Source organism: Mustela nivalis (assembly GCF_964662115.1).
Source record: "Mustela nivalis genome assembly, chromosome: 10".
Lineage (NCBI taxonomy): Eukaryota > Metazoa > Chordata > Mammalia > Carnivora > Mustelidae > Mustela > Mustela nivalis.
In genome coordinates, this window is record NC_139029.1 from 106,008,039 (window position 1) to 106,035,157 (window position 27,119).

Sequence of the window (27,119 nt, forward strand, 5' to 3'; positions counted from 1 at the left end):
AAGCATGTCCTTATTGTTGGAGATGGATGTAGGAGATTAACTTAGTCTGATGTCTCCCATCCAAGTACTAACCAGGCCCGACGCTGCTTAGCTTCCGAGATCAGACGAGATCGGGCGCGTTCAGAGTGGTTTGGCCGTAGACTAGTCTGATGTCATTAACTATTTGAATCATACAATTATCTACCCATGTTCTGTCCTTTGTTTACCCTACCTTGTTCTCTAAGAGAGAAAACGTACTCATTCTTGTATGCTAGACATTTATACTTCTCATTATGAAGAAGTTGATAAGTTGGAAGAAAATTAACATGTTTGCGTACATGTATGTTTGTTTCTGTGAGCTCTGTTAAAGTTAGTTCATCCTGTGAGAAAGATGTGCTTACAGTCTTTTTGATCTGATGATGTGTCTTTGCAGCTAATCTTACTGTTAGCATCGTAGTCTTTTGTACTGCTCTGAGCTTTGACCTTTGAAAATTGCAACAAGTTAGGCCGTTTAACTTGTATGGCCTCATCTATGAAATGATCTTCAGAATTCCTCCTAGTTCTAAATCTTTATGAATTCATAACCTATGTGCTTAGTTATTGCACTGAACACTAATAGGTAACATACGAGATTGTAGAGAGTTGAAATATCTTTGTTTCATGTTTAGGTTCATAGTATCAACTTGACTTAAAGTAGCACTTTTTTAACCAGCCTTACTTTGTTTGGCTTCAAAGGACAAGGTATAACATTTTACATATTGCTGCTAGACTATAAGCTTCTTAAGGACAAGGCCAGTGTCTCCCAAGTATAGAACAGTGCCTATCACAGAGAAAAAGCAATAACTGCTTATGGAATGAGTATATACCTAGAGCAAGTTATTTAGAACATAGCTAAACATGGTTATTAGTGACTTTTTACAATATTCTTTACTTTGGCAAATTTTAGAAATGTGTAAGAATAGACAATAATACTATCTCAGTCCATTTGGGTTGCTGTAACAGAATACCATAGACTGGGTGGTGTATAAATAGCAGAAATTTATTGCTCACAGCTTTGGAAGGTAGAAATCTAAGACCAGAGTGTTAGCATGGTCAGTTCTGATGTGGTCTCTCTTTCTGGTTGCAGACAACTGTCTTATTGCATATTTTCAAGGTGGAAGGGTTGAGCTAGGTTTCTGGGGCCTCTTGAAGGACACCTAATCCCACTAATCACTTCCCGAAGATTTCATATCCTAATACCATCAATTTGGAGATTTGGATTTCACCAGATTAATTTGGGAGGACACAATGTCCAAACCATAGCAAATATAAATGAACTTTCATTTATCCATTATCCCACTTCAGTAGTCATGATTATTCTTATTTCCTCTTTATCTCCTCCCAGTCCCCTCTTGTATTGTTTGGAAGCAAATCACAGACTTTATATCATTTAATCTGTATTATCCCATTGTGTATCTCTCAAAGACAAGGACTTAAAAAAATTACAGCCATAACCTTTATTACACCTTAAAGAATTACTGATTTTTATAAATAATAAATTAATTTCACTTAAAATACCTGTACTAAATATTTCCAAGGAATCTCTAATGTGTAGTTTCCAGACAGTTAATAGCACTTAGAAATAAAACAGTAGGAATAATTTTTATTTTTGTTCTGTTTAATATTTAGGCTATCAACATGACGGCTGAAGAAACAGTGAATGTAAAAGAGGTTGAAATCATTAAGCTAATTTTAGACTTCCTGAATTCAAAGAAGCTTCACATTAGTATGTTGGCCCTTGAGAAGGAAAGTGGAGTCATAAATGGCCTGTTTTCAGATGATATGCTTTTTCTGAGGTATGATTTCATTAATATTATGAGTTTTGTAGCTCTTTCAAAGAAGTGTTAAGTATTAATAAGGTAATATGTGTATCATGGGTAGATATAATCATGAGAAGGCTATATAAGTATAATTTTTAAAATTTGTTTTTTTAAAAGATTTTATTTATTTACTTAAGAGATAGTGACAGAGATAGCGAGAGAGCACAAGTGGGGAAGAGAGGGAAAAGTGGCTCCCTGCTAATGAGGGAGCCCAATGTGGGGCTCGATCCCTGGACCCAGCGATCACAACCTGAACTGAAGGCAGGGGCCCAACCAACTTAGCCACCCAGGCATCCCTATAAGTATAATTTTTAAATATAATGCTTGTTTTTGTAATGGAACATTTACAAAACAATGTTCTCTAAAGAATGTTTTCAGTAGTAAGATCCAGAGGTCCATTAAAAAAACTAGAGTCACAACTCCCTTATGGTTGTGGTGTCATCACAGAAAATACTTGAGTAAGAAATCGGGGACTCCAGGCAGATAAAATATTTCTGCAGTGCCATTTTTTTTTTTTTTTTGCCATAGAAGTGAATATAAACCTATTCATTATAGAAAATATAAAAAAATAAAGAAGAAAAATCACCCACCACCCAGACAGACTTCATACTAATAATTTTCTATACATATTTTTAAAAAAATGCAATTCTGTTGCATTTATAATTTAGTATCCTTTATCCATTAACATCATAAGCATTCCCTGTGTCATTACAAATTTATACTATAAAAATTCTCAATTTAATTTCCTATGGTTCCCCTATTTTTAGACAAATTATTTCCAGTTTATCTTAAATAAGTGTTCTGTTGAGCATCTTTTATACATAGGGCTTTTTCTATATATTGGATTATTTCCTTAGAACAAGATTCTTGGAATTGCAGAGCAAAAGGGAATTAACATATTTGCCAAAATGCAAAAAGCTAAATATATCCTAACTTGAATTGGATGGAAAAAGGAAAACCCAAATTTCCATACAGAAATGTATTCTTTGCTTATGTGATGCTGAATATCCTTTGACAAAGAGTACAGATTCTTGGAGATAGCATTTTGTGAGTTGGAAAGCCTTAAAAGATGAAGTATCCCTAAGTCTTGAAAAAGGAACTTAAGAAAAAAATCTTTACTATATTAAGAGAATTTATTTAAATTGCTTGAACTTTTCTGTATTCTGTATTATGAATGTCATTTAACCCCGAGGAGCTTAGTCAATGGTAATCACCAGGAACCAGTATGGAGGCCATATTCTTTTGGCTCTCTTTCAAGCATTGGTACTCCTGGTAATTTAGCAGTGGCTCTCAAATATGGCCCCTCGAAGAACCTGCTGGGTATTGGGATGAAGTTTTGCTGGTCTGAGGTGAAATGCAAAGAATTGTAGAAGGGTAAATTTTTAAATTAAATGTATTCATCATAAAGGACTCACCTTTGAAATTATGGTCCTTCCTACCTTTTTTTTTTTTTTTTAAGATTTAATTTATTTATTTGACACAGAAAGACAGAGAGAGGGAACACAAGCAGGGGGAGTGGGAGAGGGAGAAGCGGGCTTCCTGCTGAGCATGGAGCCCAATGTGGGCCATGATCCCAGGACCCTGGGATCATGACCTAAGCCAAAGGCAGACGCATAACGACTGAGCCACCCAGGCGCCCTCCTTCCTACTTTTTAAATATTAAAATGCCTATTTATAAAATGATTATGATATGCATTATGATTGCTTTTTATTAATGTTCCTTATTTGCAGACTCAAAGTTGGCAATCCGATATAGATCCTCCTGCCTATCCCTTTTAAAATTTTACTGTTCTAAAAGCCAAAAATAGGGAAATTGCTATTATAAAAGAGCAGCCATAAGAATGCCTTAAAACTTTTGGAAGTTCCCATAGACCACTAAAGTAGGATGAAATATGTTCGTATTCCTTGCTGTTTTTATTTGTAGAGTATAAATTTTAGTGTCAAATGCCTCAGAGATATAGAAATCACAGTTTAGAGCAGGATCTCTCAACCTCAGCACTAGTAACATTTTGGGCCGGATAATTCTTGGTCCCGGGGGGGGGGTGCAGGTTGTCATGTGAATTGTAGGATGTTTAGTAGCATCTCTGACTATACCCAGTTGATTGCCAGTAGCACCCCCCCACCAATTGCAACAATCCACAATGTCGCCAAACATTACCAGATATCTTGGGGACAAAATTGCCCCAGTGAAGAACCACTGATTTAGTAAGTCTGGAGCATACCTGCACACTGGCCCCTAAGTAAGACAGAAGAGCTTTAATACTGAAAGATGAATAGGAAAATAAAGGAACTTTTAGACTTAGCCCAATGTTTTTATATACATGAGAAAAACACATATGTTAGAATGAGAAATGGTTGCAGATCAAAAATTCTTCTCATATAGGTTATGTTGTTACAAGTAAGTTGTGAAAAATTTACTTAGAGGAGTTAAAGAACCATGTAAAATGTTAACCTCATTACAGACTTCAGACTGGTTTTAATGTTGTCATATTTATTCTGCTTTTAATTAGTATGAGGCAAATTGGATAAAATGCTGGGTTTTTTTCCTTTATATAGGCAGCTAATCCTTGATGGTCAATGGGATGAAGTTCTTCAGTTCATTCAGCCTCTAGAATGTATGGAAAAATTTGATAAAAAAAGGTAAGATTTCTTCTGAAGCTTTTAATGTCTTATCACTGGTAGAGGCTTAGCAAAACAAAACAATAAACAAAAATTTAAAAACAAAACTGTTAGCTTTCCTAGAAAATAGTATGCTCAATCCAGTTGAGTTGTATCGAGGACAAGTTGCAATTGATTGAAAATCTTATATATAAACTTACCTTTTTTGACAGTGTCTGTACAAAAAGTCACAAGGGCCATATTTGAAACAGTTGTTTCTTCATAATAATATGAAGATTTTAAAGTTGTCATTCAGTTGTCTCCTGGCCTCCATTATTTCTGATGAACACTTAGCTGTGTTTGTATCCTGATTCTCTTTTTTTCTTTTTTCTTTTTCTTTTCTTTTTGTCTTTTTTTTTTGGCTGCCTTCAAGATTTTTTTTTTTTTTTTTTTTTTTTTTTTTTTTTTTGCGGTAACATATAAATAACATATTAGTTTCAGGTCTACAATACAGTGATTGGATATTTGTATATATTGGGAAATCATCACGGTAAGTCTGATTAACATTCATCCCTGTACATAGTTACAAAAACTTTTCTTTGTTGTGAGGAAGATTTTTTTTTTTTTAAATTTTTTATTTTTTATAAACATATATTTTTATCCCCAGGGGTACAGATCTGTGAATCACCAGGTTTACACACTTCACAGCACTCACCAAAGCACATACCTCGCCAATGTCCATAATCCCACCCCCTTCTCCCAAACACCCTCCCCCCAGCAACCCTCAGTTTGTTTTGTGAGATTAAGAGTCACTTATGGTTTGTCTCCCTCCCAATCCCATCTTGTTTCATTTATTCTTCTCCTACCCACTTAAGCCCCCATGTTGCATCACCACTTCCTCATATCAGGGAGATCATATGATAGTTGTCTTTCTCTGCTTGACTTATTTCGCTAAGCATGATATGCTCTAGTTCCATCCATGTTGTCGCAAATGGCAAGATTTCATTTCTTTTGATGGCTGCATAGTATTCCATTGTGTATATATACCACATCTTCTTGATCCATTCATCTGTTGATGGACATCTAGGTTCTTTCCATAGTTTGGCTATTGTGGACATTGCTGCTATAAACATTCGGGTGCACGTGCCCCTTTGGATCACTACGTTAGTATTTTTAGGGTAAATACCCAATAGTGCAATTGCTGGGTCATAGGGCAGTTCTATTTTCAACTGTGAGGAAGATTTTTAATGTCTCTCTTAGTGACTTTATTTTTATTTTTTTTTAAATTTTTTAAAAGATTTTATTTATCCATTTGACAGAGAGAAATCACAAGTAGACAGAGAGGCAGGCAGAGAGAGAGAGAGGGAAGCAGGCTCCCTCTGAGCAGAGAGCCCGATGCGGGACTCGATCCCAGGACCCTGAGATCATGACCTGAGCCGAAGGCAGCGGCTTAACCCACTGAGCCACCCAGGCGCCCCTCTTAGTGACTTTAAAATGTATAGTACAGCATTTTAAACCATTGTCATCATCCTCTACATTATATCCCTATGATTTTATAACTGGAAGTTTGTATCTTTGGATCCACTTCACCTGTTCTGCCCATCCTTCTAACTCCTGACTCTGGCAACAATATTTTATCATTGGCCTTCAGCAGTTTGATTATGATGTGCTCAAGTGTGGTTTCTTTGTATTTTTCCTGCTTAGGGTTCGCTAAGTTTTTTGAATTTTTAAGTATATATATATTTTCATCAAATTTGGCAACCTTTTGGCCATTACTTGTAAATACTTTTTTCTGCCCTTTTCTCTTTTCCTCCTGGGACTCTATGCGGTATCAGATGACAGATATTGTCCCACAGGACTGAGGTTCTGTTCCTTTTTTTAAAACATTTTTTTTCCTGTGTGTTTTTTTTTTTTTAAAGATTTTATTTATTTATTTGTCAGATCACAAGTAGGCTGAGAGGCAGGCAGAGGGAGAAGCAGGCTCCCTGCCAAGCAAGGAGCCCGATATGGGACTCGATCCCAGGAAGCTGGGATCATGACCCGAGCCAAAGGCAGCCGCTTAACCAACTGAGCCACCCAGGTGTCCCTCCTGTGTTTTTTCTTCAGTCTGGATTATTTCTACTGATTTACTTTTAGAGTTCACCGATGCCTTTTCTTTTTTTTTTTTTTTTTAAGATTTTATTTATTTATTTGACAGAGAGAGATCACAAGCAGGCAGAGAGGCAGGCAGAGAGAGGAAGGGAAGCAGGCTCCCTGCCAAGCATAGAGCCTGATGTGGGACTCAATCCCAGGACCCTGAGATCATGACCTGAGCTGAAGGCCGAGGCTTAACCCACTGAGCCACCCAGGCGCCCACCGATGCCTTTTTCTGCTATTAGCAGTCTGCTCATAAATAATGCATTTTTCATTTCAGATAATTGTACCTTTCCATTTCAGAATTTCCTTTATCATTTTTCTGCTGAGATATTTCCATCTGTTTACTCATTGTGACTATATTTCCCTTTAAGTCCTTGAACATATTTATAGTCGCTATTGCTTGCTAATAGTCTTTGTTTGCTAATCCCAACTTTTAGATCATTTTAGGCTCAACTTCTGTTGATTGCCTTTTTCTTAACTACGAGTGACTTTTATTTATTTTAATAAATCTAGTCATTTTTAAAATGTCTTCTGCATATTGTGGGTTCATTGCTGAGACTCGATTCTTTTATCTTCCTTTGAAAAGTGTTGATTTTTGCGGCACCTTGGTGGCTCAGTGGGCTAAAGCCTCTGCCTTCAGCTCAGGTCATGATCTCAGGGTCCTGGGATCGAGCCCCGCATCAGGCTCTCTGCTTGGCGGGGAGCCTGCTTTCCTTCCTCTCTCTGCCTGCCTCTCTGCCTGCTTGTGATCTCTCTCTGTCAAGTAAATAAATAAAATCTTTTTTTTTTTTTTTTTAGATTTTTTTTATTTAGCCCTAAATAAATAAAATCTTAAAAAAAAAAAAAAAGTGTTGACTTTTATTCCTGCAGATAGTTAACTTGGTCCACTCTCACTTAATGGATGCCAGCTGAGATCTTGGTTCAGTTAATTAGGCTTTCATCTCTTGCTTTCTCTGGGCTCCTTGGAGTCCCCTTTGCATCTTCACAGTTTCAGAGATAGCCAAAGATTTGGGCTGAGTTAATATAATAGATGTTGGTGTATTTTTCGTTATAGCTTCTTTCTTTTTTTTTGATGTCTCCCTGCTTTTCAGCCATTCTTGCAGTACCAACCATTTTTGCTGACTTTTCAATAATGTGGAAATTCAGCTTTCTGCTTGAGTTTTAGGTTACACTGTGTTGACCAGAGAGTGGTCCCCACCGGAAGACCTTATACCTTTGAATCTTTTTTCCCCCCCTAAAGATTTTATTTGTTTATTTTTTAGCAGAGATCACAAGTAGGCAGAGAGGCAGGCAGGGTGGGGGGCAGGCTCCCCACTGAGCAGAGAGCCCAATATGGGACCTGATCTCAGGACCCTCGGGTTGTGATTTGAGCCGAAGGCAGAGGCTTTTACCCCTGCCTCTGCCTTTTTACCTCAGTGTACTGAACCACCCAGGTGCCCTGTACCCTTGACTCTTACCCAAAAGTTCCTTTTTTCAAGGATTGACTTCCCTCTTTTGTCCATTCTTCATTCATCTGGAATAGTATTTTGACCGTCTCCTGCCTTTACATAGCACACACCTGATCATCTTCCAAGAGTCAGCTCTTATAAGACTTTCCTTATACTTCCCACCCCTTCTGATAGAATTGGTTTCACATTCCTTTGAGACCTTGCTGTACAGTATACATATTTCATACAATTTTTTAGATGACCCTCTTTTTGAAGGCAAGGATTTTGTTTTATTTTACACATATTTGCTACCATAACAATGTTGAAAGAATGACTGAAGTTTCATTATTATTTATAGTCCATAGAAATACTTTTTCTTTAAGGTGCTTAAGGCATCCAACATTTTTAAATTCTTAGGCAAGTCAAGCAGACCTCTCTCCCTGAAACATCTCTGTTAAAAAGTTTTTTTTTGTTGTTCCAAAGATTTTATTTATTTATTTTACAGACAGAGATTGCAGGTAGGCAGAGAGGCAGGCAGAGAGAGAGGAGAAGCAGGCTCCCCGCTGAGCAGAGAGCCCGATGGGGGGCTCCATCCCAGGACCCTGAGATCATGACCCAAGCCGAAGGCAGAGGCTTAACCCACTGAGCCACCCAGGTGCCCCTCTGTTAAAAAGTTTTAAGGTTTAGGGACACCTGCGTGGCTCAGTCAGTTAAGCATCCAACTCTTGATATCAGCTCAGCTCTTCATCTCAGAGTTATTGAGTTCAAGCCTTGTGTTGGGCTTCATGCTGGAGCCTCCTTACAAAAAAAAAAGTTTTAAAGTTTATGGCTATTTTATGACTTTAAATATTATTTATTTATTTACTTATTTGACAGGCAGACATCACAAGTAGGCAGAGAGGCAGGCAGAGAGAGAGAGAGGGACGTGGACTCTCCGCTCAGCAGAGAGTCCAGTGTGGGGCTCTATCCCAGGTCCCCGCAATCATGACCTGAGCCGAAGGCAGAGGCTTTAACCCACTGAGCCACCAGGTGCCCCAGAAATGTTCATTTTTTTTACGATAGTTCAGCCTGTTTTTATTAGACAGTTGTCATGTTGAAGAGAAAAAAAGATATTTTGAATAAAATACAAAATAATAAAACAAAATACAATAAAACATAAAGCATTTTAAATGTAAAGGACTTTGATTTCATATTAGATAATATTTAACATCTTCAATAAAACTTGATTTTTGTTCAGAATTAATATTGGAAATCCTTCCTCTGAGTGTTCAATTGTATTTACTTAATTCTGAAATTATTGTAGCCTCAATGTGATAAGCTTTTAAGAATTTTGAGAATTTTTTTGTAAGCAAAGGCAGGTATAGTAACTTTTAAGTGTATTTGATTTATGAGACATTAGAAAATTAATTTTTCAAAAACTATTAAAGGATTAATTAGTCCTTTGGAACAAATATGGCCTCTGTTGCTCTGGGGACTTGGGTTTCATTTCCAATCTTTGACATTTCTGTAATTCAGCTTTTTATTTTATTTATTTATTTATTTATTTTTTCTGTAACTCAGCTTTTTAATTTTAATATTTCATATTTTTACAGGTTTCGTTATATTATTCTGAAACAGAAGTTTTTAGAAGCTTTATGTGTTAACAATGCAATGTCAGCAGAAGATGAGCCCCAGCATGTAAGATTTTTATTCCTGAAGGTTTGCGCCATAGTCTTGTTTCAGTCATAAGTATTTTATTCACTAAAACAAAAGATTAGTATCCTGCATTTTCAAAATTTTTATGAAGTAGGATGGGGTAAGATTTTACTCTTTTGTAGCTGTAGTGCTTTCACTCTGTAATGCTTCTAAACTTGTTGCAAGATTTAGACAAAGATGATGAACGAGTGGCTGGCTGGTAGGTAGGTGAGTAATGTGTGCTCTTCTCATGTTTAAGGTGATTTAGATTACAATAGATGTTTGACTTAAAAATGCTACATTTTTGCTTTTTTATTTATCCTAGAAGTGAATTATGATTAACTTCTTTTTGTTTTTTCAGTATTTACATTGTAGCAGAGGTGGTTTTTTTTCCTCCAACTTTTTATTTAAATTCCAGTTAGTGGGCGCCTGGGTGGCTCAGTGGTTAAGCCGCTGCCTTCGGCTCAGGTCATGATCTCAGGGTCCTGGGATCGAGTCCCGCATCGGGCTCTCTGTTCAGCAGGGAGCCTGCTTCCTCCTCTCTCTCTCTGCCTGCCTCTCTGCCTACTTGTGATTTCTCTCTGTCAAATAAATAAATAAAAATAAAATCTTTAAAAATAAATTAAAAAAAAAAATAAATTCCAGTTAGTTAACATACAGTGTAGTATTAGTTTCAGGTAGAGAATCGAGTGATTGGTCACTTACATAAAATACCCAGTGCTTAGCACAACAACAGAGGTGGTTTTTGATAAAATCTTTATGCCTTTATGACCATTTAAATTTAATGATTCAAAGGATTTATTAAACATTTATTTTTCTCTTGAGATTTTATTTATTTATTTGTTAGAAAGTGAGCCCGAGCCCAGGGAGGGGTAGGGGGAGAGTGAGAGGGAGAAGCAGACTCCCAGCTGAGCGGGAAGCCTGCTGTGCACAGCTCAATTCCATGACCCTAAGCTCAGACGCTTAACTGACTAAGCCACCCAGATGCCCCAGGAATGGTTTTACTTTTAAAGTTTTAGTAATAGTATTGTTACATTGTTTCCAAACCAAGGAAACTTACTATGTGCCAGGAGGTGTTCACTGAAATAAAATAAAAAAATATTACAATGAGGACTTTCATGTGTAATAGAGAAATGTTTGTCAGATAATGATTTTTTAAAAAAGATTTTATTTATTTACTTGAGAGAGAATGAGAGAGAACATGAGAGGTGGAGGGTCAGAGGGAGAAGCAGACTCCCTATCCAACAGGGAGCCCCATGTGGGACTACATCCTGGGCTCCAGGATCATGACCTGAGCCAAAGGCAGTGGCCCAACTAACTGAGCCACCCAGGCGCCTTTTTTTTTTAAAAAGAGATAATGATGTTTAAATGTGGAAAGAACTCTGGAATATAAATCAAAGGACCTAATTTTTATTTTGTCTTTGTCACTAACCAACTGTATTACTTCCGTTAAATCCTGCTCCCCAACTTTTTTCATATATAAGATGAGGAAAGGTGGATATATAAGCTCTAAGATTCCTTTACATCATAAAAAATTTATGAGTCTAAGGTAATATTCAGTACCCAAATTATTATAATCTGTCTCTCAGCTAAGCTTCCTTTATTCTCTTTCATTCTGTTTTTGTACTAAATGAACTGTAAATGTTCTTTTTTCTTTCTTTTTAATTTGCTTTCTTTCTCCACACAAATTTCTCTTATGGCAAGTTTGAGAATGGCTCTTTTACTTTTGGGGTAAGCTGGAGTGACAGCAAGCTATATAAACAATTGAATGCTTCAGTTTTCATTTCTAGAGAACTCAATTATTCTTGACCTTTAAAAATTGTACATTTGAGAGTGAAGCCTGAACTAGAACAATATGTTTATAGTAAGAGTTTAATTTACTAATTAGCCAAATTATTTAATTTTTATTTTAGTAGTGAAAAGCATTTTGATTCCTGGATTCCTGACTTGAAAGTTGTTAAATATCTTGCAATATGAGTATTCTGGGACAGTAGAGTTTATCCTTTTGCAGTTGAATAGTTTATGAGAATTTATAAGGTATCTTTGTATCTGAATAAAATACTCTTGGTTTCATATCTCTTAACATCTCTCTTAATAGTTATCACTTAAATTTTTCTTACAGCTGGAATTTACCATGCAAGAAGCTGTGCAATGTTTGCATGCCCTAGAAGAATACTGTCCCTCTAAAGATGATTATAGCAAGCTCTGTTTGCTTTTGACTTTGCCTCGTCTGACCAATCATGCTGAATTTAAGGACTGGAATCCCAGCACTGCACGAGTTCACTGTTTTGAAGAGGCTTGTGTCATGGTTGCAGAATTCATCCCTGCTGATAGGAAGCTAAGTGAGGCTGGTTTTAAAGCAAGTAACAATCGTTTATTTCAGCTTGTAATGAAGGGTCTACTTTATGAATGCTGTGTAGAATTTTGTCAAAGTAAAGCAACTGGAGAAGAAATTACAGAAAGTGAAGTACTTCTTGGCATTGATCTTTTGTGTGGTAATGGTTGTGATGACTTGGATCTGAGTTTATTGTCATGGCTTCAGAATCTCCCATCTTCTGTCTTCTCTTGTGCTTTTGAACAGAAAATGCTTAATATTCATGTTGACAAACTTCTGAAACCTACAAAAGCTGCATATGCTGATCTTTTGACTCCTCTTATCAGCAAACTTTCTCCCTATCCATCATCTCCAATGAGAAGGCCTCAATCAGCTGATGCCTATATGACCCGCTCTCTGAATCCTGCTTTAGATGGCCTCACTTGTGGACTAACCAGTCATGATAAGAGAATCTCAGACCTTGGAAACAAAACTTCTCCAATGTCACACTCCTTTGCTAACTTCCATTATCCAGGTGTACAAAACCTCAGTAGGAGTCTCATGCTTGAGAATACAGAATGTCACAGTATTTATGAGGAATCTCCTGAACGGTAAGTATTTGCTTGTAAAAATTAGAAAATATTCGCAAGTGTGAGATTTTTTGTGTGTATGTTTAATGTTCAAGTCGCTTTTTTTAAATTATTATTTTTTTTAGAGAGGGAAGGTTGAGGAGTGCAGAGGCTGATGTGGGGTTTGATCTCACAATCCCGAGATTATTTTCTATTAAGTTGCTATGAGGTTGCAAAGTAGGGAGTTGTGATATCTTGTTTAATGTTTTTTAAAGGGAAGGGGGGATTTTAGGATGTTAAGTGACTTGCTAAAGCCCAAGGCATCTTATTGCTCTACTTGAAAGATAGAGATGATACCTAGTCATGAAAATGGATGAGTATAACTTATTATAGGAGCTTCCTGTTATCTAAATCCCAAAGGAATAGAGTCTTGAGCATTGGTAGAGATTATCTTAAACTTATCCTGGACTTTCGGTATCTTTAAAGAAAATTTTCATTGTTTGGGATGTTGAACTTCAGTTCTGGGGAGCTGCTGATGCTCTTCTGAGTGCATAAGAAGAACTTCCTGGTCGGTATAATGAATGGCATGTTTGGACATGTACACCAGTGGGATTGTATGGAAAGAAGACATAAAAATCCAGCCACACCTGACTCTACACGTGCTGTTGCTTATGTAAAGAGAGTAGTAAAAATTGAGGAATGACTGGATAAAGACATAAAGAAGTGGAGTATAAGTTACTAGATTACAGAATAAACAGAGAGGTAAAAAATGATATATCAGAAGTGAGTAATACATGTGTTATTAGCTGAGCAGTAGCAGTAACCCAGAAAACATCTGTCATGCTTGTGAAATTGGAAGACTTACAAGCCAAAGCACTGTGGAATAATGAATAGAGCATGATCTTTGGAGTCAGGCTTGGGTTTGAACAATATCTTTGCCATTTAGTAGTTGTGTGACCTTGAGATAGTTCCTTAATCTCTCTGAGCCTCAAAGACCTCCTCTATAAAATAGGGTGTTGACTTGCAAAGTGAGATAAAGCTCCTAGTGGAGAGGCAAGTATGTGAATGGTGCTCCCCATCTGAGTGTCATACTCCAGGTAAGGACAGTATATCAAAAGGTCTGCGGAGGACTACTGTTCTGTGGATAAAGTATAAAAATTTACTTTGGAGAAAGTGAACCTTGTTTTTAAAAATATTTGAGGTGCAATTTGAAAATATTGGGAGGCTTAATTTGATCAATTATGTTGAAGATGCCACATGAGGAGACCTCTTATTTGTGGTAAATTCGTGTTTAAGCAGTATTTGTTTAAAAATATTTGCATGTCTGCTCTGTGCTAGCACCGTGCTGCATCCTGGGTATAGTGATTGAGTTATTACAGTGAACAAGAAGATAAAACATGAAAGAAAGCTTTATAAGAGAGTATGTAGTGTTTTGTAAAGACAGCTTTTTACTCATAAACTCAAAGGAAGAAAAAGCAGTTGAAACATAAGCTTTGGCTACTCAGTGTAATGGTCTCAAAATTAAACAGCAAAAATATACAAATTCTCAGGAATGGGTCAGCATTGTATTTGGATCCTGAAGATCTGGATTCAAATCCTAGTTTTATTTACCCACTCTGCAATTTTAGGAAAATCACTTTGTTCCTTATCTGTGAAACGGGAGTTACAATTTATTTCATCAGTTACTGTCCAAGTTAAATGAGATAGTGCATGTGGAAATGCTATATAAATTGTAAAATTAAATGTTACCTTATGAAGGTCATTTTATTCTATCTCTATACAGTTAATAATTCTTAGAAAATCTGTCTTTTGGACATAAAGGGGGACCTCTTGTGGTCATTAGCAGGTTAGAGCACTGACTGGTAGCTGAATACTTTTCCTGTCTTTCTACTTCCTCCTCTGGGTTACATGTGTGATTCCGTATGTTGAGATACTTATCCAAAAGCTTCTAACTAATGGTGCCTTTCTGAGGATGACTAGCTCTGCTTCCTGAACCCTAGACCTGTAATTTGTTATGTCTTACATACATCTGCCTGGAGAGGCCATTATGAAGCCATCCCATAATCAGATTCTTTTAAGGGAAAGGTCATTTTACTTTTGTACATGTACATGGTACCTTGTGCCAATGGATAGTCTGTATAAATGTCTGTGGTATTCATCATCTTTGGATGATGTTAGTTATTAAAAATTTTGAACACAGTTAACTATGAAAAGTAGAAATTGCTATTGTTTAGAAGAATATTAGAAACAACCTGATGTAAGATATTAAGCTTACTAATTAGTATGCATTAAAATATTGAAAAGATGTATATTCAGCTTTTATGTTAAGTGCAAATGAACCAAAGACAGTCTTTTAATAAAATCTAAACAGTTCTTAAAATTTTGTTGAAATGTACCCTCTTTAATACCCACCACCAGGCTATTAAGGAGGGCATGTATTACATGGAACACTGGGTGTGATGCATAAACAATGCATCTTGGAACACTGAAAAAATAAATTTAAAAAATTTTGTTGAAACATATTGGAGGGAAAAAATTAATGTTTGGTTAAGAAAATCACAGATTAAGATATGAAGAGAATTTAGGCATTAGGTCATCCAGCTTATTATTCAATTCAATTTATAAATGAAGCTGAGCCACAGAGAATGTAAGTGATTTCACCAGACTGGAGCCACTACCCTCCTTGCTTAATAATCCAGTGCACATTCTGTTATAAGCACATTCTATTTTTTTTAGAAACTCTTAGATAATACCCTTAGTAGAAGAAAGGAATATTTAAAAATCGATTTTTTGCACATTTGATGACATTTAGATTGTTTTCATTATGTTAATTAAAATATATTTTCCTTCACCCCTACCTCTTCCTGTTTGTTTTTTTGTTTGTTTTTTGCATCTTTCTGAAAGAAGTGATACACCCATTGAGGCACAGCGGCCTATAAGCAGTGAAATCCCAGGCCAGAGTTCAGTTTCAGAAAAAGAGCCTGCAAATGGAGCACAGAACCCAGGACCAGCTAAGCAAGAAAAAAATGAGGTAATATTTAATAGACCTAGTGACTTTTAGAATTATTCTCTAAAGTAATAGTATTTGCCTAGATAGAATGTAAAAGGAATTTTCCAATATTTGGAAGTAGGTCTAGATAGTAGACTATCTAGACTTTCTTATTAATTAAGTAATTTTATCCCTTTTCCCTTAAGGATGCATGGTATTTTTAGTTGTCATGTATTTTGGAGCATTTTTAACAGATGAATTTATTAACAATCTAAAATGCCATAGTTTATATTAATCTTACATATTTCAGAACTCAAGTAATTGAACTCACATTGAATGTGGATAGCTTGTATTTGTAAGACTATCCTCTATATTTTACTAATTAGATTTAGTGAACAAAAATTATGACATTTATAATATCAAGTACTTTTATCCAAGTCTTTCGAGTTCCAAATTATTTTTCTGTGGTGATTTGGAAAAGAAATTGTATAATAAAGTATAAATTTTATCTTTTTTTTTTTTTTAAGATTTTATTTATTTATTTGACAGAGAGAGATCACAAGTAGGCAGAGAGGCAGACAAAGAGAGAGGAGGAAGCAGGCTCCCGGCTGAGCAGAGAGCCCGATGCGGGGCTCGATCCCAGGACCCTGGGATCATGACCTGAGCCGAAGGCAGAGGCTTTAACCGACTGAGCCACCCAGGCGCCCCTATAAATTTTATCTTATATGGTATGCCACTTAGAAGAGGTGAAGAGGTAGTTTTAATAAGTTCAATAAATTTTTTTGTCTTCAACTAAATATTATGAATAAAGTAGAAAAATTACTATTAAAAATACATATATGAATATGCACCAAAAAACAGAACCGCAAAATCTGTGAAGCAAACAGTGGCAGAGTTGAAGGGGGAAATAATAGTTGAAGACTTCAATACCCCACTTAAAATAATGGGTAGAACATCTAAACAGAAGATCAATAAGGATAGAGGGTACTGGAACAATACTTAAACCAACTAGACCTAACAGACATCTATAAAACAACTATATTGTTGCTTTGGAGGATGCACCTTTTTTTCACCCAGAGGTGTCTATATCAGTCTTTTTAGAGGAAGTTGTTTTTTTACACTCCTCAGATCAGTGCTTGTATTCTAAGTATTGGTAAGTTTATGAATATGTGAATATTAACAATACATGAATGCAAATACATAAAGTGATACTAACAAAAAAAGAACACTCCAACACTAGCAGAACACACATTCTTTTTTTTTTTTTTTTAAGATTTTATTTTTTTATTTGACAGCACAAGTAGGTAGAGAGGCAGGCAGAGATAGAGGAGGAAGCAGGCTCCCTGCTGAGCAGAGAGCCCAATGTGGAACTAGGCCTAGGACTCCGGGATCATGACCTGAGCCGAAGGCAGAGGCTTTAACACACTGAGCCACTCAGGTGCCCCCAGAACACACATTCTTTTGAAGTGCACATGTAACATTCTTCAGGATAGAGCATATGTTAGGACCCCAAACAAATCTCAGTAAATTTTAAAAGATTGAAATCAGGGACGCTTGGGTGGCTCAGTCAGTTAAGCATCTGCCTTCAGCTCAGGTCATGATTCCAAGATCCTGAGATTGAGCTCTGCACAGGGTTCCCTGCTCAGCTGCTTTTCTTTTTCCCTCTGCTTGCTGCTCCCCCTGGTCTCTCTCTCTCTCTTTGTCAAATAGATAAATAAAATCTTAAAAAAAAAAAAAAAAGCAAAGATTGAAATCATATGAAATATCTTCTCTGACTACAATGGAATGAAGCCAGAAATTAATAACAGAAAATTCACAAGTTTCTAAAAATTAACGCACTCTGATGGGTCAAAGAAATTGCAAGGGAAATTAGAAAATACCTAGAGACTAACAAAAATGAATACAACTTCCCAAAGCATACAACATTCCAAACTTATGAGATACAGCAAAAACAGTGCTCTGGAAATTTATAGCTAAAAATGAATACATTAAAAAAGAAGAAAGAGGGACGCCTGGGTGGCTCAGTTGGTTGGGCAGCTGCCTTCAGCTCAGGTTATGATCCCAGCGTCCTGGGATCGAGTCCCACATCGGGCTCCTTGCTTGGCCTGCTTCTCGCTCTGCCTCTGCCTGCCACTCTGTCTGCCTGTGCTCACTCTCGCACCTCTCTCTCTCTCTCTGACAAATAAATAAATAATCTTTTTTTTTTTTTTTAAGATTTTATTTATTTATTTGGCAGACAGAGAACACAAGTAGACAGAGGCAGGCAGATAGAGAGGAAGGGAAGCAGGCCCCCTGCTGAGCAGAGAGCCCGATGCGGGACTCGATCCCAGGACCCTGAGATCATGACCTGAGCTGAAGGCAGTGGCTTAACCCACTGAGCCACCCAGGCGCCCAATAAATAAATAATCTTTAAAAAAAAAAAAAGAAAGAAAGATGGGGCGCCTGGGTGGCTCAGTGGGTTAAGCCTCTGCCTTTGGCTCAGGACATGATTCCAGGGTCCTGGGACTGACCCCCACATCCGGTTCTCTGCTCCACAGGGAGCCTGCCTGCTTCCTCCTCTCTCTCTTTGCCTGCCTCTCTGACTGCTTGTGACCTGTCAGATAAATAAATCTTTAAAAAGATAAAAAATAAAAAGGAAGAAAGATCTCAAATCAATAACCTAACCTTATGCCTTAAGGAACTAGAAAAAGAAGAATAAATTTTATCAGAAGGAAGAAAGTAATAAAGATTAGAGGGAAGAAAAATAAAATAGAGAATAGGAAAACAGTAGAGGAAATCAGTAAAACCAAAAGTTGGTTCTTTGAAAAGATCAACAAAATTGACAAGCACTTAGACCAAAGTGGGGGGGGGGGGACACATGAGTAAGTAAAATCAGAAATGGCTAATACTTTTTTTGGTATTGTATTGTAATATGTATAATACATATTTATAATAATAAAATGAATTATAAGAGAATACTATGACCAATTATAAGCCAACAAATTAGATAACCAAGTTGAAATGAAACCCAAATTACCTAAATGATTCAAGAAGAAATAGAAAATTTCAACAGACCTATAATGAGTAAAGAGATTGAATCAATAATCAAAAAGCTTCCAACGGCGCTGGGTGGCTCAGTGTGTTAAGCCTCTGCCTTCGGCTCAGGTCATGATCTCAGGGTCCTGGGATCGAGCCCCACATCGGGCATTCTGTACAGCAGGGAGCCTGCTTCCCCCCCCTCTCTCCCCCTGCCTCTTTGCCTACTTGTGATTTCTCTCTCTCTGTCAAATAAATAAATAAAATTTAAGAAAAAAGGCTTTCAACAAAGAAAAATCTAGGATCAGATAGCTTTGGGGGTGAGTTCTACCAAACATTTGAAGAAGGGTTAACATCAGTCCTTCTCAAAAATCTTCCAAAAGTATGTAAGTGGAAGGAATAATGCTTCCTAACTCATCCTATGAGGCCAGCATTACTCTAATACCCAGTTCAGATGAAAACCTTACATGAAAAGAAAACTACAGACCAGGGCACCTGGGTGGGTCATCCAGTTGAGCCTCCACCTCTTGATTTCAGCTCAGGTCATGATCTTAGGATTGTGGGATTAAGCCCCATGTTGGGCTCTGCACTCTGCATGGAGTCTGCTTGAGATTCTCTCTCCTTTTCTGCTCATTCCCCTCCATGTGCACTCTCACTCTCTCTCAAAATAAATAAAAAAAAAAAAACAAAAACAAAAAACCGCGGTGCCTGGGTGGCTCAGTGGGTTAAAGCCTCTGCCTTCGGCTCAGGTGATAATCTTAGGGGCCTGGGATCGAGCCCTGCGTTGGGCTCTCTGCTCAGCGGGGAGCCTGCTTCCTCCTCTCTCTGCCTGCTGCTCTGTGATCTCTGTCAGATGAATAAATAAAACCTTAAAAAAAATCCATCAATGTAATATATCACATTAATAGAATGAAGAACAGAAAAACATTTGGTCATCTTAGTTGATGCAGAAAAGGCATTTGACAAAATCAAACACTCTTTCATGATTAAAGCTCTCAGAAAACTAAGAAAAAAATGGAATTTCCTCAGCACAGTAAACTTTATTTATGAAAACCCCAAGCTAATGTCCTACTCAAGGTGAAAAACTAAAAGCTTTCCACCTCAAATGAGGAACAAAGACAAGGATGCCTATTTTTACCTCTGCTCTTCAACATTTACTGGAAGTTTTAGCTAGAATGATTAGACAAGAAAAAGAAAGAAAAACCATCCAGACTAGAAAATACCCAGGAATAAATTAAACCAACAAGGTGAAAAACTTAGACTCTGAAATCTATAAAATATTGCTGAAAGAAATTTTAAAAGATTTAAATAGGGGCGCCTGGGTGGCTCAGTGGTTTGGGCTGCTGCCTTTGGCTCGGGTCATGATCTCAGGGTCCTGGGATCGAGCCCCGCATCGGGCTCCCTGCTCCGCGGGAAGCCTGCTTCCCTCTCTCTCTCTCTCTGCCTGCCTCTCTGCCTACTTGTGATCTCCGTCTTTCAAATAAATAAATAAAATCTTTAAAAAAAAAAAAGATTTAAATAAATGGAAAGATACCATGTGTTCACAGATAAACTTAATATTGTTAAAATGTCAGTACTTATTTGATCTACAGATTCCATGTAATTCCTATAAAAAATTTCGCAGCCTTTTTTGCAGCAGTGGAAAGCCAATACTCAAATTCACTTGAAATTGTAATTTGTCCTGAATAGCCAAAACAATCTTGAAAAAGAACAAAGTTGGAGAACTCACGCACAGTTCATGATTTCAAAGCTACAATAGCTACAAAAGCTACAGTAATCAAAACTGTTTGGTACTTGTATAAGGATAGAAGTATAGAGCAGTATGGTCTCTCAACATTGAGAGACCAGAAGTAATTCCATATATCTGTGGCTTATTGACTTTTGGTACAGGTGTCAGGTCTATTCAATGGGGAAAGATGATGATGGATCAACTAGATGTCCACATGAAAAAGAATGAAGTCAGACCTCTTACCTCATATAATGTACAAAAATTAACTAAAAACAGATGAACAACTTAATTATCAGATATCAGAGCTGAAAGTATAAAATTCTTAGAAGAAAACACAAGAGCAAATATTCATAATCTTGGATTTTATTGTGTTATATGATTCCTAAAGCTTGAGCAACAAACATAAAAACTGATAAATTGAACTTCATCAAAATTAAAAACTTTTGTGCCTCAAAGGACTTAATCAAGACAGTAAAGAGATGGCCAGTAGAATGGGGAAAAACATTTATAAATTATATATCTGATAAGGGTTTAATATCTAGAATATGTAAAGAACTACAATTCAACAACAAAAAAGACAATTCAACTTAGAAGAAAGGAGCTGAATAGACATTTCTCCAAGGAATATATTCAAATGGCTAATAAGCATGTGAAAAGATGCTTAGTGCCACTAGTCATTAGGGAAATTTAAACCAAAACCACAATGAAATATAGCTTCACAACGGCTAGGATAGTTAAACTCAAAGCCGTGGACAAGAAATAAGTGTTGGTGGGGAAATGGAGAAATTTGAACCCTCATTCGTTGTTGATTTGAATGTAAAATGGTGCACTATGGATTGGTGGTATTTTTGATATAGAATTAAATATAGCTAAAACATAGCTTAAGTATAGCTAAATATTGAATTACCATATAACCCAGCAATTCCACTCTAAAGCATTGAAAGCAAGGACTCAAACAGATATCTCTACATCCATGTTTATAGCAGCATTATTCACAGTAGTCAAAAAGTAGATAAAACCCAAGTGTCCATCCACAGATTAATGAATGAACAAAAATGATATATCCATTCAATGGAATATTATTCAACTACAAAAAGGAATGAAATTCTGACATATTCTACAACATGGGTGACCTTTGAAAACATCATGCTGAGTGAAATAAGCCAGACAGTAAAGGACGAAATATCATGTATTCCACTTATATCAAATATCTAAAATTGGCAAAATCATAAGGAAAGTAGAATAGAGGTTATCAGGAGCTTGGTGGAGGAAGAAATGGGAGGTTATTGCTTAATGGTTATAGACTTTCTCTGTAATTGATGAAGAATTTTGAAAATAGTGGTAATTATTGCACAATGTTGAGTATAATTAATGCCACTGAACTGACACATAAAAGTGGTTAAAATGACAAAGTTTCTATTTTACCAACAATAAAAAATTTAAAAGGACACCTAGATAATTTTGTCTCAGTTATTGCTGTAAGTTATGAAGTAGAGGAGGATTCTTAAATACTTCTTGGAAAAGGGGAGAGAGTTTTAGCTTTAGTTAGCTGTATAAGACTATTTGTTAAGCTTATTGTTAGTGTGGGCCAATTTTAGAGATGATTGACTTGTTCCAGAGTGACCCCAGGTCACATGATTGATGCAATATGACCAGACTCCATCTTTCTTTGTCAGTATTGGAATTTACTAAATATGTAAGTCTGGTAGGTTTGGGTGCTATATAGTTCTTTTAGAATAAAGATGTAGAAATGTTGATTAAGTTTACTACCCATTTATTCCACTTTCTTGTGAAAGGCCACTTGAAACAAAGTATTGTTTTTGAGAGAAATTTTAAAAGTTTCTCTGTAGAGTAACCTATTAAACCATTTACATGCTTAAATTAAGTGTGGGACAAAGTTAGTGTGGGACACTGGGTGACTCAGTTGATTGAGCATTTGCCTTCAGCTCAGGTTATGATGCCAGGGTCCTGAGATCAAGTTTCTCATTGGGTTCCCAGCTTAGAGGGGATCCTGCTTCTCCCTCTACCTACCACTCCCCATGCTGGTGCTCTCTGTCTGTCAAATAAATAATTTTTTAAACAGTGTTGGAAAAAGTTAATATTGTGTTTATTAAATACTAAAGTGGTCTTTCAGTATTTTTTTCCAAGCAATACAGCTCTAATTCCATGACCCTTTGTGACTACTATAATTTGCATTTTTATTTTGGGTTAGTCAAAGATCCAGGATGACCTTTCATTTTGGTCAGTCTCTTGCTTTAGAATAAAAGCAAGACCATATAAACTCATGGATACTGTATTATTTTTCAAAGAGCAATGTATTAAGTTTTCCAATTGTTAAATAGTTACTTGTATATTTCATCCAGTGTTTATAGAAGTTCCTGTTGGGTAGGGACATATATTTAATCATAGTCTGCTCAAATACATTATTTTTTCTAATATTTTTAAGCTTCGAGATTCAACAGAACAATTTCAAGAATATTATAGGCAAAGATTACGCTATCAACAGCATTTAGAACAGAAGGAGCAACAGCGACAAATATACCAACAAATGCTGCTCGAGGGAGGTGTAAATCAGGAGGATGGACCTGATCAGCAGCAGAATCTTACCGAACAATTCCTTAATAGGTATGTCTTTCAGTCACTTTTTAAAACATAAGGAATTGTTTCAAAGCTATTGAAAGCACGCGGCAACTGCTACTTTCCACATATAGTTTGAAATTTTAAAGCATTTTACGTGTTTCAAATAATGGGGAGTTATGGAATATCTTCCTTTCACAGCATTCTGAGTGTTCATCTAATTTTGGTCTTCTTCCCGTTAAACCTTCTTTCACTTCTAAACAACGAGAGCAGAAGTGTGGTGGTGAACTCAGCCAGAAGCAAATAGCCAGGTGGATCCAGCTGTCCCAGGGTTGCTGAGATCCTAGGGTTCCTAGTCACTTGGCTTCTTTTTGCTTGTCTCCTCATCTACTCCACAGAATAGACCTGAAGATTAAATGAGTTAATCTACACAAAGTGCTAAGAATAGTACCTGGCATATAGTAAGCACTATACTAAGTGTTCACTGTTTTTTTGTTATTTTGGGTCCTTAACTTTCAGTTTCTTTAGAATTCAATATATTAAAATTATTCTTTCTTACAATTTTTGCCAAGATGATATGCACTTACATTGTTTTTAATTATAGGAGATGTGTGTGTATGTATCTAGAAAGATGATAATGTGTCTTTTTAAAAATCAATAATCTAGGGGCGCCTGGGTGGCTCAGTGGATTAAGCCGCTGCCTTCGGCTCAGGTCATGATCTCAGGGTCCTGGGATCGGGTCCTGCATCGAGCTCTCTGCTCGGCAGGGAGCTTGCTTCTCTCTCTCTCTCTCTCTGGCTGCCTCTCTGTCTACTTGTGATTTCTCTCTGTCAAATAAATAAATCTTTAAAAAAAATCAATAATCTAGAATACATATATTTAAATGAGCAAAGGTTGTTAGAAGATTAAATGTGTTAATATATAAAAAATTACTGGGGGCACCTGGGTGGCTCAGTGGGTTAAGGCCTCTGCCTTCGGCTCAGGTCATGATCCCGGGATCCTGGGATCGAGTCCCACATCGGGCTCTCAGCTCAGCGGGGAGCCTGCTTTCTCCTCTCTCTCTGCCTGACTCTGCCTACTTGTGATCTCTGTCAAATAAATAAATAAAATCTTTAAAAAAAATATATATATATATAATTACTTAGAATAATTCCTGGAATTTGGGAAATAACCTACCATAAATGTAGGATATTGTTGTGATTATGATTAGGCAATGCAGTGGTGACTGTCAGTTCTTTACTTGATTCAATAATATTGGGAGTAATCTTCTTGTTACTCTGAGGGTTGTGCAAGTCAGTGAGCTTGAAATCGATTCTGTCTTCAAACTTTCATGCAAGGAATGTTTATAGAGGTAACCTAAAGAATCTAAATAGACTTTTGAACATTGCATTTGAGGATCATTTTCTTATCACCTCTGATAAGTCAGTGTCTTATCAGAATTAACCTATTTTGATGAACTGCCATTTCTGGTTCTTAGATGTCTTCTTTATATCCATAAAGACCATGGCTGCAGTTGGATTTCCTGACCGTTTATTTTTTAGTGGAAGCAGATGGCTAGCATTAAATCGGAAGATAAAGTGGCAAGGTTCTGTGATCCTAATAGTTGTAAGGGATGTACTTCCTCAGAAAAGAAAGTTAAACTGTTCAAGATGGTTTATCTTTCCTTTAAAGACAATTGTAAACGGAATTCAAGTTACTAGTTGGTATTTGGCTTTTGTACATTAGTTTCATATAAATTCTCTGTTGTTCTCATAACTCTCTTATCTATTATTTTCTAAACCTTTAATATAATACTTTTATTTGACCTTTTTTTCTAGGCCCTTAGTTTTATATATCTGAGCCAGTACCAGGACTTGAAAGTACCCAATACTATGGATTATTGGAATAGAGTTAGAATCTATAAAATGAAATACACTTTCCCCATAATGTTTTATTTTTTCGAATCATTCTAGCAGTGGCTAGTTTCCAGATTTAAATTTTGCATCTTTTTTCCAAGAGTCATGAAAAAGGAAAAGTAGTAAAAGTCATGTTACATAATAGATCTTATTGGAAAAAAATCAACTAAAGCACAATAGAATTTTTATTAACAGTACTCTCTTACTACTTTATACTTCTTGATACTTTGTTTCTATTAATACTAATAAATAGCACCCTGATTTGGCACTTAAAGCATATTCTGCCTCATCCTCCCCACTATTACAGAGTCAAAATGATATTAACATTTTAGACTTTATACTTAGCATTTCCGAAGTTGACTTGACCTCTGACTCCTTTATGGGGAGCACGTCACAGGATTAGTGTTTTATAGGATAACATTTGGGAAATGTAACCTAGTTAAAATTAACTTATATATTTAGTAATGGCTGCCAATTCCTTTAATAATATTGAACTGCTCTTTTAAAGTCTTTCCAAGCCCTAAATACATTCTCTCTCTCTCTCTCTCTCTCTCTCATGTTTAATGTAGGAAAACGAGAAAATGCAATAAGCCCCAACACCTCTTGGTAATCGTATCCCTTGTGTACTCCTCTCTCATATTGAATCTAGGTTGTAGAAAGTGTTGCTGGGCCAGTTCTGGGTCTAAATGTTAACAGAGCCTGCTAGCTTCCTCTTTGTGCTGTTTGGAGTCCTGAGTCCAAAAAAAAGAAGTCTTAGGAAGATATAGGAAGACTTGTGATGAGGGAAAGACCTTGAGGCTGTTTTGCTTCCTGCTCTAGCTCCCTAGTTCCTAAATCAGAGCCTGGCACATTGTCTGTGTAGAATGAATAAATGTGTGACTAATAGATTGCCACTAGAATTTGTCCCATGCTAGGCTCTAATCATACATTTCCTAGTTGGTATGATATTACTAGCGAGATGAAAATGGCTTGTTTTGTTTTGTTGGTGAGAAATTTTGATAGTGGTGATATTTTTATTGACTTTTTGGGAACTTAAGTTTCAAATTGAAAATTAAACCAAAGCTATATTGGAGAAGAAAATTTTTTTAAAAATTTTTATGGTAAAATACCTGTATCCTGCACTGGGGATACTGTAGGAAAATTTGGATCTTTCAGTATCTTAGTTATGTCTTAAGGCAATGATGGTAACTTTATTACTGAACTTACCATTTATTTATTATATGTTCCTGTATTTACCTTCTCAAAATTATAATCTTACATATATATATATATATATATATATATATATTTAAAGATTTTATTTATTTATTTGTGAGAGAAAGAGCATGTGTGAGAGAGTGCAAGTGGGGGGGGTGCAGAGGGAGAGGAGGAAGCAGACTCCCCCCTGAGCAGGGAGCGTAAAGTGGGGGCTTGATTCCAGGACCCCGAGATCATGACCTGAACCCAAGACAGACACTCAACTGACCAAGCCACCTAGGTTTCTCCCTTCTACATGTTAATAATGTGATTAAGTTTTTCATTTTAATGTAATTACATTGTTTTATTTTTTAGGTCCATTCAAAAGCTTGGTGAATTAAATATTGGAATGGATAGCCTTGGTAGTGAGATGTCAGTGCTCAACCAGCAATGTAATGGGAGCAAAAGCAATGGATCTAATAATTCCTCTGTAACTAGTTTTGCCACACCACCCCAAGACTCCAGTCAGAGATTAACACATGATGCTTCAAATATTCACACAAGCACCCCACGTAATCCTGGATCAACGAATCACATACCTTTTCTTGAGGAATCACCTTGTGGAAACCAAATGTAAGTACTTTATTTTGTAACACCTGGAAATATTAACATCCTATTAATGTTTGGAAACCTAGGAAGTTGAACTTCTCTTTGGAGTCTTACAAATAAAAGTTTTTGGAGACCCTTACATATCAAATATTTTTCTGATCTGTCTATTTATCTGTATTCTCTTCTATTGACTTCTGAATTTCTTAGTAGCTTTTGTTCTCCTATTTTTATTTTTGCTTTCTCACTACCTCTAAGATGATTCTCTTTTTTATAAGTCATTTTACTCAGAGATCTTAGTTTTATCTTCTCCCTGATTTTCCTTTTTCTTGCCATTGGTACCTTTCAACAAATAATACTTTAATTCATGGACTTTGAGGGCACATGGTGTTTTATAGCATGTTGGGATGATTGCAGCAAGACCCTCTTGGGAGCTCTGACAGTTACAGCAACTGAAGACATCATGCATATTTGTGTTTTCACTAATTGGGGAAGATTTTTTATCTGGCTATCATTTGTAAACAGTGTTAATTTATGCAATAGGAATAGTTAAGGAGTATTTTCTTCTTCTATTCT

General features: G+C 36.4%; 1 protein-coding gene across 24 annotated transcripts in view; it reads left to right on the plus strand.

Annotated features, from left to right (window-relative positions):
* WDR47 (WD repeat domain 47) overlaps nt 1-27,119 on the plus strand; it is a 66,402-nt gene that overhangs the window by 15,793 nt on the left and 23,490 nt on the right. For 9 of the 24 annotated variants that reach the window (XM_082687561.1, XM_082687540.1, XM_082687542.1 and 6 more), the window contains 7 exons: nt 1,648-1,814; nt 4,395-4,478; nt 9,592-9,676; nt 11,796-12,598; nt 15,461-15,587; nt 22,736-22,914; nt 26,313-26,570. In XM_082687561.1, coding sequence (XP_082543687.1) covers nt 1,657-1,814; nt 4,395-4,478; nt 9,592-9,676; nt 11,796-12,598; nt 15,461-15,587; nt 22,736-22,914; nt 26,313-26,570 — 1,694 coding nt within the window. In that variant the 5' untranslated portion in view covers nt 1,648-1,656. The remainder of the gene's footprint in view (nt 1-1,647; nt 1,815-4,394; nt 4,479-9,591; nt 9,677-11,795; nt 12,599-15,460; nt 15,588-22,735; nt 22,915-26,312; nt 26,571-27,119) is intronic. The other 15 variants (XM_082687543.1, XM_082687545.1, XM_082687544.1 and 12 more) reach the window with 3 other exon arrangements.